General features: G+C 39.5%; 1 protein-coding gene across 1 annotated transcript in view; it reads right to left on the bottom strand.

Moving 5' to 3' along the window:
* Nucleotides 1-16461, bottom strand: part of LOC131285104 (uncharacterized) — a 52602-nt gene that overhangs the window by 31140 nt on the left and 5001 nt on the right. Inside the window, exons 3-4 of the mRNA XM_058313961.1 lie at nt 7087-7189; nt 6120-6339 (exon numbers count right to left, since the gene is read on the bottom strand). Of these exons, the coding sequence (XP_058169944.1) occupies nt 6120-6339; nt 7087-7189 (323 nt within the window). The remainder of the gene's footprint in view (nt 1-6119; nt 6340-7086; nt 7190-16461) is intronic.

The raw sequence follows: 16461 nt of genomic DNA, 5'->3' as shown, positions 1-16461 counted from the left end.
GAAATCGTCTTCGGTGACATTCGAAGCGAGCAGATTGTTGCTGGGTGTTTGACGAAAGCGAGCTTGGCTGCACCGTATTAAAATGGAATCGAAACTTCGCACAACGCCTGAAGCGTGGAAACGTGAGGAACCCAATAGCGGTGTGTGGTGGTGGTGCTGGTGGTGATGCAGGGTGCCGGTTTGTAATGGAGCAAGTGTAACGAATGAATTCGAGCGCAAAACAATCTACCGGGAGTGAAAGCGTTGAAGCCAAATGGAGTATGATCGTGGAGTGGGTATAAAGTGTCAATAATCATAAAGTTTTCGAAAGATTTGGTATCAGACATACTTGGGTGGCACTTTTCGGTGGATTTCCATTTTCTACTCCGTAGCTGTGCCCCTTTTCGGTTCTGTTTTGGGTGCTGCGCTGTGGACGGAACGGGCTGATCCATTTCAGCATTTGCGAGCGCCAAGATTTGCGAGTGCAACAACTCGCTGTGAAGTAGCTACTTTGCTGATGATTATGGCATTAAGTGGTCGTAACTTATCACACGAGCTGAATTTCTGATCCGTCTTGATATGCAAAGCAGAGCAACTACGCATAAGTGGATAGTGTTAAGTCGACGGCTGACAGGTGGAACCTGAGTCTATAACAGGGCAACTGTTCCCTTAATGTTTAGTTAGTATGAAAGTGTTATAAGAGTGTGTGGGATAGTTTTTGATACCGTTTACTGGCTACGATGGTGGCTCTTAAAAAAGCAAATTTGTGCAACCAATTAGAAAAGCATTAGGAAATTATGTGTACTGTGTACCTCCGGTACATATTACCCAGAATGTTATGTTGCAATGAACAGTTCGATTGATTTTAAACATTAGGATTAAGTTCTACAAAATATTGTCCACGCTTCGTGGTGTTGAAGTAGTCTTCTGGATACGAACACATGTAGCTCAAAACATGTGTAAAAATTGCAATTAAGTGAAGTAGCAAATCGAAAAATAAATCGACGACCATCCGATATGGTCGACTCCTTCGGACCGATTTGGACGTAGCTTCTCGAACTGGGTTGTGCTGCCACCGGGTAGGTTCACTAGATAGCTTTTCAGAGTTTCGCCAAATTGCTAATAGTTCGACAGCGACGGAGGAAAAACAGACAAAACTAAAAAAGAGGCTCAAAGAAGAGAAAAGGGAAAACGTCTTTGCCAAACAGCTTCTCATAATCGTCCGAAGTGGGCCATCCATTTGGGCTGAATGGTCGAAGCAGTTGAGAAGTTGCGAGAGCATGAGTTTCTTCCAGCATCAAGGCCACCGAGCCAGCAATGGTTAGTGGTATTTCCAGAGCTGCCCCAGCACTCCGGCCCAGCGCTGCCCAGCTGTCCGAACGTCAATGGCAAATGTTGCCATTGAAAAGTTTTAAAACGGATAGTGGTGTTGACCTAAATGTTCGGGTATTCGCGCTTGTCTGTGTGCATAAAACGTAACTTTAGCAGTAGGATTGAGTCTGTAATGACGGATTAGTTCTAGCATTAGTAGCAAGCCATCACAGTTAGCAATGTAAACTACGGCCATCCATTGGCAGATCCTGTTTTATGATTGCACTTCCATTCTGTTCGTTTTGGGTGTGGCACTCGTACCCGCACTCAACCCCTCTGCAAGCAAAAACGAATTGAAAATATTGTTTGCCTCGGATGACGGCTGCATGTTACAAATGCCTGCTATGGCTAGGATGGGCGTTCGCAATAATGTGTTAAAGTTATTTTGGCAACGTTTCGAGGAATTCAAGCAGTGGACGATAACATTTTGGCCCATTAGCCGCAAAAACAAGCACACAAGACCTAGGTTTGTAGGAACAAATATTTTTGCCCATTTCTGGACCAACGCCCAATCTTTCTGTCCTACATTCGAGAGCTTTGCTGACGTTTCCGTTTCCTTTTGGCCCATGCTAGTCTAAAACCATGCTAGCCAAGCACATATGTGCGCCTGTGTGTTTGTGTGTATGTGTGTGTGGGTACGAGTGAAAATTTCCACGAAGTTCAAAGCAATGAAAATACGGTCACAAACCCACACACCGTGCGCGAAAGCCAAATGTTCTCAATTATAAAGCGACGCTCGCTGGTGGTGATAAAAGATGACACGAAATGCACATCTAGCAGTCAATTGCTAGTGGTAAGCCACCGGAATTCCAACTATTTGCAAACTACTAACGCTGACGGGGGGTGGGCGAAAAAATTGCCACGGAAATGCAGAAAATAGAATGGGAAAATTTCTCGAACTTTACGAACTGCCACCTGCCAGCTGGTGGCCGTTCCGGATGCATCTTTCGTCGAAAGGCAAGGAAGTTTTGGTCGCATTCGCATTGTCTGCGGCATGCTGCTTCGCCAATAGGAAAAGGGCTTTGCATTTTTGTCACGTTCATTTTTTATTCATCCGAGGATTGTTTTTCCGCTCACATTTTGTGGGTATCATGCTCGAAATGGCGTTGCTTTTGTGGACGTATTTGACATGGAAGGCGTAAGATTAGATTTTCGGTTGCAGTTGAATGACAAGTGACTCGTTGATTATTCTTAATAACCTTGGTTACAATATGTGCTTTTCTGCTTTTATGAATTCGTTTCCGGTTTTAAGTCAATTTATACCAAACTGTTTTAAAATACATCAACACCAGGCCCAAGGGTTGACATCTTTCCCGTAAAGGAAATTAATATTGTCAGTTATGTTATATCTTGTATTCAATGCATTTAAACTCACTGTGTTATACAATAATGTCCTCAAACATTGTCCTACGAGTTGCCCACTTTTCTAAATGAGATGGCGGAAAGGTGTATGGTGGAAAGATAAATGGCAGAAAATTTTACTAAATTTTCTTGTTTCAGCTCCATCCAACTCACCGAAGCGAGTGTGCATAAACATAAGAACGAAAAAAGGGCAAAATCGACTTTGTTTTTCAATTCTATTTCTCGTCGTTCACAAAACTGAACGGTTTGGCTGACGCTGGAAGAAATAGATGTAGAACAGAGGCGAGCAATAAGAAGAGAAGCAAATAAAACGAAAAAAAAAGCTGCTTCGATATTTTGCATGAAGTCGCAGTCGCATAATGTCGCGACTTAGTGTCCTTCGGCTGTCCTCGCAGTCATTGTCGTCGGCAGCGGTGGCCAATTGGCTGTCTATCGCTGTCGTCTAGGGGCACAGTTGGGGCGGAAAATTTATAATACGATCCCGATCATAACGAACGTACCAGCGCACGGTCATATTTTGTGCAAGTTTATGTTCCTTGACGAAAGGAGGCCGCTTCCGTTGGTGTCGTTGCCAGTTCGGGCCGGCGGGCTTAGCCGGATGACCGTTCGGCCGGGTTACAGCACGGATCGCCCTGGTCGGGGTTAGTGATTGGAGGCGCTCAGGTTTGACTCATGTGTTTTGGGTCGGCGAAAGAACGAAATGATGGTGAGGAGACCGCTTAGAGACGTACAGAGCCAAGCACAGGTTCGCTGCCACCGGAACTCATGCGATGGCAAATTATGCGTTATGCGCAGTGTGCCGGATGTTAGCTAATTGATATTCGGCCCCGTAAAATGGCAGCTTTTGTTAGCGTGTTCAATCTTTAAGTAAAAAATGATTATTTTGTGGGGTAGGTTTGAAAAGCTCTCGGAAATTGTTAGAAATATCGCTTCCTATGCGGAATTGTTTGGTGACCACACTTTTATTAAATTACACAAATGACATTTGAAATTATACGGTACATTTATACGGCGCGTTTACGATCATCAAAAAATGCATCAGTAATTTTTCATGATTAAAAACTTAATTGTGTAAATTGTATTTTTTCTAACTTGAAGGAAGTCTTCTCCAAACCTATTGTTGAGAGGATACGAACGGTAGGAAGATATAAATAGTTTTCGATAGATGTTATGCCGTGTGGTTTGATAGGCCTCTATTCTTTCTGTGTTGCAGTAATACACCTTATTTATGTACACATGGAAATATAAGTAGGTATAAGCCATAAACCATCGGCTACCTTCCCTTGCATGATGTGTCTCATGAATAAACAAAATGTATCTGCAACTTCTCGCGATTCCACGCATCGAGTGCGGTGCCATAACAATCATTCGTTGCTACAAGATTTAATGCTGGACCCATTTTTGCTATATTGAATCGTTGCCATAGATCACAGTGAACCGTTGACTGTTTTTTTTACCGGGAATGTATGTACCCACCAGGATAGTTCAGGATTCGATTGAATGAACAAAGTGCACAATTACGCGATTGCTAGAACCGAGGGATAACAATACCTTTGGAAGGAGGTCGTAGTGACAAAGAAGTGGCAAATTGTGTTGATTAACTTTCCGTACACAGATGGTGTGAGGAGTGTTATTTGTTGGGGTAGGTAATTTTGCTTCTATTGTGCACGTTTCGTATGTGTGCGAAGCTTGTGGTAAAAGCTTGCCTATAATCCCAATAACCCCCACCTGAAGTGTGCAATATAGTGTGAACAAGAGGACACGAAAACATGATATTGTTGTACAATGGAAAATGTTTACCCTTTTTTGTATATTTTATTTGGTCTATTGATCTTCTTTGAATAGCTAAAATTTTTTCAGACAGTAGTGCACATAATTTTCAATGTTTAAGTGATGGATCTACGCTCAGTTTTTTTATTGAGTTTCATTACGCAACTAATTAGTGTAAGGATTAAATGATGTAAGGAAACGTACGAAAGTAAGTTCCAGGTAGAAAGCATTTCATGCATGCATTATCAAATATTCTAACAACATCAAAGATGAATTTTCATTAGCCCCAGAGGTACGAGAAGTTTAGGTTACGTGGAAACATATGTATAATGCAGGTTTGAAGAAACAATGTCCGATGCTTGGGTGGTTATTTCATTCGGAAATAGCTTTCCGTGCATTCATTGCATCTATCAACGGCGTCAGATTAAAAGCATTCACGGCTGAGGAGCTGAGGAGGAAACGGACATGACACGGATGATGGATTCCGTCATACAACTTGTACAGCCCACATATGAAAGAATTTTCATGTTTTACACTCGTGTTTGATTGTTATGAAATGTTTGGAAGTCATATAATACGCTAGTATGTCTCAACAATAAGTTTTAACATCACAGTTTTCAAGATGTTCAATTTCTGTAATTGTTACAAATGGTTTGTAGAAACCCTGTAACGATAGCAGCTTAACGTAACGGGCTGAGTACCAACGGATTATTTTGCCCGTGGTGCTCACGGGCAAAAGGATATAAAGGGGGGCCACAGATGTGGCACACTCAGTGTGAAAAAATAGCCCAATAAAGGACTAATTTTTTAGTTTTTCCCACAAAAGAAACTCTCAAAGAATTCCTTCATTTCACACCACGTTGCGTTTGCAACAGTAATTATTTCCAAGCATCTTTCGGTTACCAATTTGTATCGCATGCATCAGAGCAGAGCAGAACCATACAGCGTACATATGTTTCTGATAAAACATAGAAAACATACCATGATAAAACATAGAAACCATGAGGAAACTTTGATAAAAACATGCCATCGAGAAACAAGTCAATGGTTTCCAATTCGCTCCGAGGATAACAGGTGTAGAAGATTTTGTTTTACATGCATTAATAAATAATTCAGTTAATTAACCATAATTAGTTCCTATTTGTCAGTTTGATTGTATCGATGAAATTAACATTAATCATTAATAACTCCTAAGTGAATTGAGGCAATTTTCATGCTCAAACCAATATAACTATCGTTACTTCAAAGTCAATCAAACGAGATTTCCCAAGTATTAATGAATAATTGGCTGGAAACAACTTCAAAACGAATTGTTTAAGTGAATATCGACTTGATCAAATCAAGTCAATAGGATCAATTTCATCAAATATTTACGTGATTTCAGTTGCATCATTGAAGCCTCTTTGATGTACCACATATATACCAATAATCGTAACATTGCAGTTTTCGTTGCAAAGAGTTGGTTGCAACATAATTAGTTTTACTTAAAGCTTAATTGTGAATTTGCTATTGAAATTTTGAAGAAAAAGCTCAGTTTGCTTCCAGCTGGAGAATTTATTAATCAAGTTAAACAACTTGCAGTTTCAGCATTCGAAATCTTAAAGACCACTAATTCAAATACTTGGTTTAGTACTCACCATTAACGTGCAGGTAGTAAATAATAACTTTTGGCGGATGCGTCGATATCTGGCACTCGTACACTCCCTCATCATTCTTGTTGGCCTGCGATATCTTGAGTCGCCAGTTGTTGGGGTACTGAAACTCGATCTGATATCGAGAGTCTCCCGAGTAGGTCTGCTTTCCAACAGTGAGAAGCTGTAGGGCCGTTTCGCCACTTTTTCGCCGTACCCACGATACCTAACAAGAAGAAACGATGCTGGTTACACAGGGTCTTGTAAAAGAGTAAGGAATAAAGAAAAAAGAAGAAAAACTATTCCAAAGGGGTCTTGTTCACAAATTGAATTTAACCCGCTGTGGAGACTTGGGACAACTGTTCCGCAGGAGGATATAAATTTTCTGCTCGTTCTCTTTCAGAACATCACCCGAAGCGTTTGCGATGTTTGTTCTTGCATCCTCCATGCAACGGCTTCTGTAAGGTAGGTATAAGTTTGACTTATTGTGAAACTTTCAAACGACCAACTATGTTGCTTTGGAAGTATTCACTTTGCTTGTTCATTCGCAATGGAAACGCGAAACTACTATAGCAGGATCGAAGAATAGGAGAGATTTTTTCTTGAGACTCCATGTGGATGAGATTTTATTCATGGCACTCAGTCTAAAAGGTTCCTCGGTAGTGCATGTACACCATGCTCAACAAATAAGTAAATTTAAATGAAATAACCTCTGTTTAAACAATGTATGAGATTTCATAAAATATCGAAAAGTGTATGTACAAACATGAAATTTGTGAAATGCATGAAAATATCGTATATTACGTCTGATGAGATGTAACCGAATGGTTGCGCTACAAAAACATCAAAATATGAATTAATAAAATGACATAATACACTGCCTATTCTATTTGTTATTCCAGAAACGGTCAAAATTAAGCCGATAAGTCAAAAAACTAACTAGCAGCCTCAGTTTACCAGCTGCACAACTTACCGTTTTATCTTGAAGTAAACTTATTCTGCAGCTCAGGAAGAGTGTGTCACCGTTCTGTACAGTGATATTGGTGACGTTATCGGTTTCGAAGTGCGGTCCATACCTTTGTTTGATGAGGGAATAGAGAAAGACAAGATAAAAAGGTTCAGTACCGCAAACTAGTTCCGGGTCTCAATGCAGGCGAAAGGAAAAAGTTTACGATTTTATTGAGGAATTGTTGCTCATAGAAATTCAGGTGTGGTAAATTGACTATGATCCTTTATCTTATGGCAGTATGTATCGTAGCAATTGTGTGTTTCCGTTTATTTCAGATTTTGATGTATAAAGTTTCTTTGACATGTGTAAATATTTGCGAAATTCGGATAATGTTGCACAGTGATGGCTTATCAAAGTCAACATAGCATTAGCTAGCTTTGTAACGGAATGATCATATACGGTAGCATCACTTTTGACAGTTTGTAGCAGTAGATTTCTTCTTTATTTTGATTTATGCTAGTCCTTTGGATAGTAAAATAATCAGTACTATCGACTCGACATTTATAATTGTATTGTTTCGTTTAGTTATTATGTGCAAGATTAATCTCTGCTGTTTTATACTGTTAATATCAATAAAGAGAGCTGAAAAGAACCATCACATTTTCATAGATTGTCTCAACATCTGAGCAAATAATGACCGTTATTTTATTAGCAGATTGTGTAGCTTCGACATCGTTGGTGGTCCTAAAGAACGTACAGGTAGATTTTGAACAATTCAGCTAACACATTTGTACCTTCTCTTCGTCTATTCTAATACTTTTTTAATTGAACTTTGATATATTTTTGGATTAAATTGTGTGAATAAATTGAAACCACCCGTTGCAGTCGTTTATATTTATTAAGGTATGACAGACGATACCGTATTGTTAGAGCCAAAATGCTCTAATTAACTTTTTTGTTCTTAGGGCATTTCCTCCCTACAACTAAGCCTTATCCCGGCAGTTGTTAATAGCTTGCTTTAGAAAAAACTTTTCTTCAATCGTTGAAAAATTTGGTTTTGCTAGATAAAATCTGAACATTTCTGTCTTTTTTAAATATTTCAATTTTAATGCCAGAATACTACATTGCTTTGGTAACGTTCTAATTCGTAAACGATTACTTTTTAGTATAGTTTTTGGCTATCTTTTGGGGTTTTTCATTTTTTGATACACCTCTTAATCATTCCACTATCTTGATGTAAACAAGAAAGATCGAATTGAACGAAGTTTGAATATCTTTCAACTTTTATTTTTTCAAAACCTAAAATGATATTACAAACAAGGGCAAAGATGGAACTTAATGTAGTGGATTTTCTAGTTTTCTTTTTTCTATGTTTTTTTTGCTTTGCTCTATTATTCCGTACTCGAGCGTTTCGTTATGTTATGTGCGATGCGTTAATATGCATTTTATTTCCATTAAAGCTATACTAACAGGACTAAAGCTCCATTAAATAAAAGATCATATCGATAGGAAAAGTATTTAGTGAAACTTTTCAGACCCCAAGGGTTGAACTTAATTGTTACAGTTTGTTAATTGTTAAAGTATCAAACAGTTTTTTCCATATTTTTAATTAGTTTTGTTTACCAGATTAGCTCAATTTCGTAAAAAAGGAATGGCGTAAATGTTAAGAAATGGGGTGCAATATGTTTCTCGTTACGTTCCTAAACTCCGTTAGCCTCTGGCGTGCATGGCAAAACTTTTTCGCAAAAAGATGAAACGTGGGGGCCAGCAGTTCTACTTGTGTTTGTAGCGCGGGATAAATAATATATACAAATTTTACTTGCCCATGGGCTCTCTCTATCCCTAAGTAGGAGCGCTTTCTCAGCCATGCTCGTCGCTGGTCTATGGATCACGATTAAAAAGCGCCCACTTTGGGCTGCAGGAAAGTACTTAAAAGGTCATCCGGTTCATAGTTTGCGGTTGCAGGGGAAAAGGGCGCTGGTCGACTGGCACCGGAGGCTTGGTTTTATCAAAAGTCATAAAATAAATGTAATGCCTATTTACCGGGGCTTAATCGGGCCACGCGGGGAAACCGTCGTGCCACTAGATTCGGTCCTTCGGTTATTTAGTTTTGTTTTAGATGGAACCAACTACTGTGTGCTGGACTGTTGCGTTTCGGAGATCGGTAAGGGTCGTATGTGTGTGGCGTGCTGGATGAGAGTGTCTTGGACGCAAAGTGTAGATGAAGTCTACCGCAGGATGGAAAACGTATGTATAGCTGTGGAATAAAAGTTTTGTTCCACAGGCAAAAGCTACACTACCACTTTATGTAGTGCTCTCCCGAGGGAGCTACTCCGGGCAGGACAATTTAAGTAACATCTCTTGTGATGCGCTTCGGTGCCCTTCTATTCACCCGATTCTATGCCGCAGTTGTATGACACTTCGCAAACTACCGCCGCAAGCCTTGTTGGTTGAGAATGTTGATATACTTTCGGTTACAATTTTCCAATGGCGCTCGAGCCTGCACGACGCCACTCTGATGAAGTTGGTTGTTAGTGTAAACATGGCCGCCGTTCTTGTGCCCAAAGGCACCAGGCGACATTGTGATCGTTCAGCTTTGCGCGAGCATATCGCGTTAGCGTAACGAGATCGCTGGGTCCTGAAATTATAATTTCAAATGGCAAATAGTTTTCCAAGTGGTCCGCCGCCTAACGATAGGCTCGGAACGGTGTAATGCTATTTATTATTTTCTGGCACTTGTGAGCCCCGTTTTTACCGCAAGGCGCATTGTTGCGTGGGTTAGAGGTAGGTAAACCAACTCCTTTGTACGATAACTGGTGGGTGTGTGCGAATTGAAGTGTGGCATGTGTGGCCCAACCGAAGCAGTGTAGTTCTTTCGGGTCGGTTGTTGGTGCCTACCGGCGTTAAGAGTGTTGTATTGCGGTGTGGCATATGGTGGGAAAAGCAAATGAAATACATTGCTGCTGAATATGCATCTTCAGTGCTGTTAAGGTAGCGATTTATGAAAGAATAATGATATCGCTTTCTGCTGGGTGGCTTAACAAACACTATCACGTGAATTATTGTTCCAGTATCTAGGACGGAACGGAAAATGCTTCCTCTTCTATCGGCCTACACGTAGTGTTTGAACTATATGTACAAATTATACCTCTTTATAGTTGAGAAATCTTTCAAATATGTGGGATCCTAGATATTTTAGTTACTGTACAAAAAACAGCTTAAATATTTAAGCAAATGAGCTTAACAAATGGACTAATTAAATTAAGAACTATTTTATGAAGAAGCACAGCCAAATTTTATTTTGATACTAATTCATCGAAGTGAATATCGCATCCATAAGTGCTGAATAGACATTTTGAAGCAATTTTTTATTTGCTGACGTTCACTGGTTTTCGAAAATTAAAAAACAAAATAAAACTCTAATAAATCAACCCTAAACGTGTTGTAAAAAATCTAAAAAAAAAAGGTTAATTTGAACCAAACAAAACAAAACGCGAACAAAAAATGCTAAAGATCGCATAATGAGAGGTTTTGAAGTCTAACGAAAAATGGTAGCTAAATAACTAATCACAAATCTAAACATTGCGCCGATGAAGGGTAGGTAAACATTAACAGAATACTTATTTGCTGATCAACCTGTTTCTTTTTTATCCATCACATCATCCTGCACGCGCTTCCACAACTTCGGTTTTTGTGATTTGCGCTCCGTGGCCGACAAAGCCATCATCCGTAAGCTAATGGTGTTGTTGTTTTCGGGCAGATAACGCCGCTAACAACCGGAAGTGTTACCTAACGTTGGATGGATTTTCCGAAACTGGTTTCACCGTGTGCGCAAACAGTACTGCCGGCCACTAATACACTTGCTTATCTCGTGGTTTGTTGGTGGATGTTGTTATTTTCAGAATTACTTTGTTGAAAGTCTTTCGTTTTTGGGTGAAAACATTTCCCAGAAGGGAAAGAGACACCATTGAATGAAAAACGAAACATGGTTCGCAAAAAAAAAGAACGCAGGAAACCGACAGCGATCCTAAACAGATCGTCAGCAAAATTAGACGCTGTTCACTTTTGGTACAGGTCGCTGCTCTCTTCGACTGTTTACTTGGCGGGATGGTCTGATTTTGTTTGTTTAGTACAAAGTACGCAAAATATTTGTGTTTGGCTTCGTTCGCGGGGTAGAGAGAGAAAAAAAAATACAAAACGAGAAAGTACAGGTATGCCGGTATGGTGCGCTAGCAGTTGATTTAATATTCCATGGATGGTTTCTGCTGTCTTTGGAAGGGGTGAGGGTTTGGATAAAAATTTAATCTCATTGTTTGAAATATAAATTATATTTCCTACTCTTTTACTCACAAACTCAATTGGCTACACGTCTTAACAGTACCAATGGCTGCAACATTTTAGCGAAGTAAAATAATGCTCAAAAATAGCAAGTATAATAAATTTTGATCATTGAGACAAACTAAATGGTGTACATAATCTCGATAACTTTTTTCAAAAATATGCGGTTTTACCTTTATTTATCTGGACAGAATAAGCATCTTAAGCAGGGTATTAAAACATAACATGAATGTCGTGGGAAATGTTGGATCGCTTTAATGGACATCTGTTACAAGCTGTTTTACTATACAATCAACATGACTTCTTAAATATACGATAAAAACAAGCTTCTTATGTGAAAAATGACAATATCAATTAAAGGAGAGAGTTAACAATACTTTTTATCGTGCTTTCCTTTGGAGCTCCTTTAACTATGTTTTTTTTCTCTCTTTTAATTATTGTATAGTCTATTTTATGAGTTCAAGATGCCAAAAGATGCCGTGAATTAAATTTCAATTTACTCGCGGTTTATCAAATAGGCTACAATAGAGCACATATCCTTGAAATATCAAATATCCTTGAAGTGTTCACTCGGTTTCTTTATTGAATGGATTTCGGATGGTCTGATTATTGTTCATCGCTGCTTAGGCTCTTCATGCTGCCATTGATATAATATAGGTTATTTTGCACCGACGGCTATCAAACATAATAGCCAATTGAGAACAGAGGCCATAAGGGACTGTTTTCAATTAAGCTGCAATTTTCCTTAATCGATTCGATTTGATGCTGTCAAGTGATGCGAATTCCGGCGAAACATCTTAACATAATCCCACCTCACTGCTTTACAAAGGCATGCCGAGGTTTTTTCGCATTTCTTTTGTGCGTACCAGGCACCGACGAAGACGTTGTTGCTCAACAAAATTAAAATATCGAACGGAAAATGAGCTCAATTTTCGCATCCCCTGTTGCTCGCTCGCGTAAATATGACTAATTGAACTTTTATCATTCCAATCACGTTTTTCAAGGGTGGTTTTTTCGGCGATGGTACACCCAAAATTTGGAAAACCAATTATTCCCATCACTTGTAGTCGTTCGTTCCGGGTTGTCTATTGAATTTTTATTCCTCGGTCGTGCTGGCTTGGCCAATGTGCCTATACTCGATACGGCATCTATGCCTTTTGAACCCAATTACTTCCAGCTGAAAAACATAAATGAAATTTGTTCTCAAAGGGCTGTTGCTGAGTGATAACTCATTGGAACCCGATAACTGTGAAAATAAATGTTACTTCATACGAAACAGTTAATTTGGTTATTCTTATTAGTTGGTTTTGCTCATCGTGCTCTGTGGTTGGAATGTGCATTAAAAGTGAAACACAGTACCGAAAAGTGCCCCGAGGGGTTATCGAGAGGAAAGTTAAAAACCAAAGTTGCATGCTTTTTTTAGCTTCTGCCTTTTTTAGCTCCTGTACTATGTTCAGCTCGATACAATTATTCACAAATAACATCGCCTGTGTAAATGTTTATGTATCGAAGGGAATTATCTTTTGCGGCTCGAAGCAGAACCGAACTGATTGTCAGCTGCAGGCAGCGAGAAAATAAATAAAAAGCAATTTGGTAACAGGTCGGCTTCGTTCAGCAAAAGAATGGTGTGATTCCTCCAGTGCATGTTGATGCGTTGCACCCATTGTGTTTCTACCCAGTAGATTGCACCATTCGCTGCAAGTGCAATATTACGACACGGAAGGTATGCAAAATTTAATTTATTCATTTAATTTTTACACAGCAAAATTGGTTTTGCATGTCATGGTACGCAGCATGGTGCTATGGTATCGAAAGCATCAACCGGTAGCGCTACAGCCATGGCGCGTTTGATCGGGAAAGGTGTTCCCAGACCGACGATTCAAAATTCTATAGGGAGCAGTAAACATAAAAAGTGAAGAGTTGACATAACGCAATTGACACCCTGACAGGACGGTTTTTGCAGTCTGATTTCTTCACCCCGATCAGATCAGGAAGCCATCGTTTTGTGGACGTTTTTCTGTCCATGTCAAAACCATTTGTCGGACCGAGCATCGAGAGAAGCATAAAGGTTCTGATGTGGGCCACTCTCGAAGGGAGCGTTAAAACAGCTTTTGTGGAATTGGTTGTACAAAAGAGATTACACCCTTCCATAAACACATTCATCAGTTGTTGGCAAACATGTGTGCTATGTTGAGTTATTTAGTGTCCACATACCGACATGTTTTAAATTCGATCAGAAAGTCAGATGTTTTGAGAGAATACGGTTTCTGTGAATATTTAAAGTACTTCATTGAACGGTAATGCTCACAGCTGAAGGTTCCTCCTGAAGTTCAGCTGCATCAACAAACCGAAATCACCGATCCTCGGCTAGTCTACATCAATCGATCAAATCAGTCAAATCGGTTCCACTATGCTGACCTCGTATCTTTTTGTCGCACTTCAGATCCTAGAAAAAAGTATCTTTTCGCCCGGAGAGCAAATTGTGGACAACTATGAGACATCAATCCTTGCGTTTTCAATCGGGCCCAAAGCGAAGCTCATGGATGCAAGAGCGAAATGATGCATGATGACGATGCATGGTGACATGATGCATCACTTCCACAAGTGTGGTGCAGTAAAAAAAACGATGCATGAATATGCTCTTCACTAGGGCGCGTTAGGTGACAAATGTGCATGATTCCATTAAAGGGTCAAACCGTATCGAAGCGTGAATGGGAAGTACTAGGGGAGGTACTAGTGGAGGCACTTGCTCCACAATCTAGCCCTAAGGCATTGTTCATCTATGCTAGCGTTACTAGACGTGAGTGCTTTTTGAACCGTTTCATTCCGGGTACTCTTACAGTTCTGAAATACGTACAAGAACGAAGAACAGCGTAGTCTGTAGTGTCACGCTTGCACCAACCATTTATCAATGTCATCCGATCAGCATGTCGTTCATCCATGCGTTCGGAAATGACATGGTGGATATTAGATGGAATCAAAAGGTTAAATAAAAAAGACTAAACCAATAGAGAGTTTTTACCACCCATCTATCTGTTACGGTGATTGAATTGGTCGGGGAGAAGACGAGAGCATAACTTTTACATTCACCAATGCACTTGCCAGCAGCAAAAACACACTTTTAAAAGATTGCACCAGAAAAAAACAAATTAAAGCAAGATGTAGTTAACAGTAGCATGCAGCTTTGGTGAACTCATTGGAAAAATGCCAGAGGTGTTGAAAAATCGAATTGATTTAGTATCTGTGAGACTTGTGTTGACAAACCGTTGAAGCACACATTTTGGAGCCGATATGTTTCAAGAATAAACGAAAACGAAGAACACATGGGGGAAATATTAAGCTCCTCGGGAAATGACAGAAAAAAACCAGCAGCAAAAGTAAGCATACAGCTTAACGAATCTTTTCCGCTTCTCGGGCGGACGATATCGATTCGTGAAAGGGTAAACCGTTTGTGCATGCTTTAGACTGAAAGGGAAAAACCATCATTTGCGGATGGTGTCGAATGGCTCCCGCTTCTAATTGCGTTTCAAGATGAAAGAAGTTGTTTGGTTTTAGTAATCGAATAGCAATTTGTGATGTCAAAGCTGAAAAACTAATTGAAAAGGAATGATTATGAACTACACTCTAGAGCTTGGATTTCTTTTTGAGTTTTCGAATTATTTTATCCAAAAAGTACATGTGTCAAACCCGTTAGAAATTGTATATTTCGATAATGGTTGCATAACCAAACCATACTTTAGTTATATTTTCAAACTTCTTCAACAAAAAAAGTTTTTCAACGCTCACATGTGCTCAATTACATCAAGCGTCGAATGTCTCTGGTCGTTTACGATCGAAGCCGAAAATAGGCGTTAGATGTGCAAGTGGTTCTATCGAGCAAATGCCGCAGAAGAAAATACATGCGGAAATTATTAAATAGGACTGAATGTCTTCGGAAACGCTGTGTAATGTGTAATGAAGGGTTGTATCGTACACAATTGTTTTGCAAAGCACCATCGTCGTAAGACTGCATTGAAACACCCACTAGCGCTAACGGCGTTCAGCAGGAATGAGTTCTAATATTCCAGCCTGGTAATGATGTCACGTAGTTCCCATTTTCAGACAAAGTTCTACCGTAGTTTCTTGTTTCGTCCTGAACGGTTCTCGGTCCGTCTATTGTGGAGGTTCGCTGCAGGTTAAACGGTGTTATGCACCAGAAGTCAGGAAACAGATTTTCAACGTAGTTCAGGTGTTCCTTTTCGCCACTCACGCACACCCTTGCCTACGAGGCGCAAGATTTCCAGAGGAAAATTGGTCCCCCGGTGTTTGAGGAACAGAAAAATACAAGTCCGAATCACGCTTCTCTCTTCAAAGCCAAGTTAGTTCATTCGCTGCTGGCGGATCGTTTTGTGTTCATCTGATTCTGGTGCGCAGGCAGAATGCTTGATGAAATTATTTGACGGTTTCGATACGTGCTTGTTGTCTTAATTTTGGAATGATTTCTTTTATTTCCTTACTTCTGACCTACTCCAATCGGATATCTGAGGTGGTTTGAGTCGATTGGGTAAACGGAGTACTCTATTTCTTCAATTTTCTCTATCTCAATCTTTCTTTTACCCCCGTACTTAGACTATGATATTTTTAAATTGGAAAAGATATGTGTAGCTAGATATTGTTCCCGAATTTGGTTTGAAAACTTCCAACTTTCTCTCAGCTGTAGTTAAAATAATAGTTTTGATTTTTATCTCAATTTACGGAGTACATGAAAAGCTCTTATTCATGAACGAAGTTGTTAGTCAGTCGAAAAAACTATGATTTATATACAACAACTCATATGTAACATCTTTGTAGGATTAGAAGATGACAAACAATTCATGAATTGTGTTTTAGAATTGCCTTAAAATCCTCTGAGCAATGTAGGATTTTCCAAAGTTTGCCATATAGCACAGTAAAATAAATGATTGTAAAGGATTTCTTCTATTACAAGTATTTAAGGTCAATATGATATTTTCGTCATGATGTGTCAGTTTTCTCGACGCTGTCCCAAAAGGTAAACAATACTTTAAAAAAAAACGAAAAAAT

This window comes from Anopheles ziemanni, chromosome 3, assembly GCF_943734765.1.
Source record: "Anopheles ziemanni chromosome 3, idAnoZiCoDA_A2_x.2, whole genome shotgun sequence".
Classification (NCBI taxonomy): domain Eukaryota; kingdom Metazoa; phylum Arthropoda; class Insecta; order Diptera; family Culicidae; genus Anopheles; species Anopheles ziemanni.
This window is presented reverse-complemented; position numbering and strand designations above follow the sequence as displayed.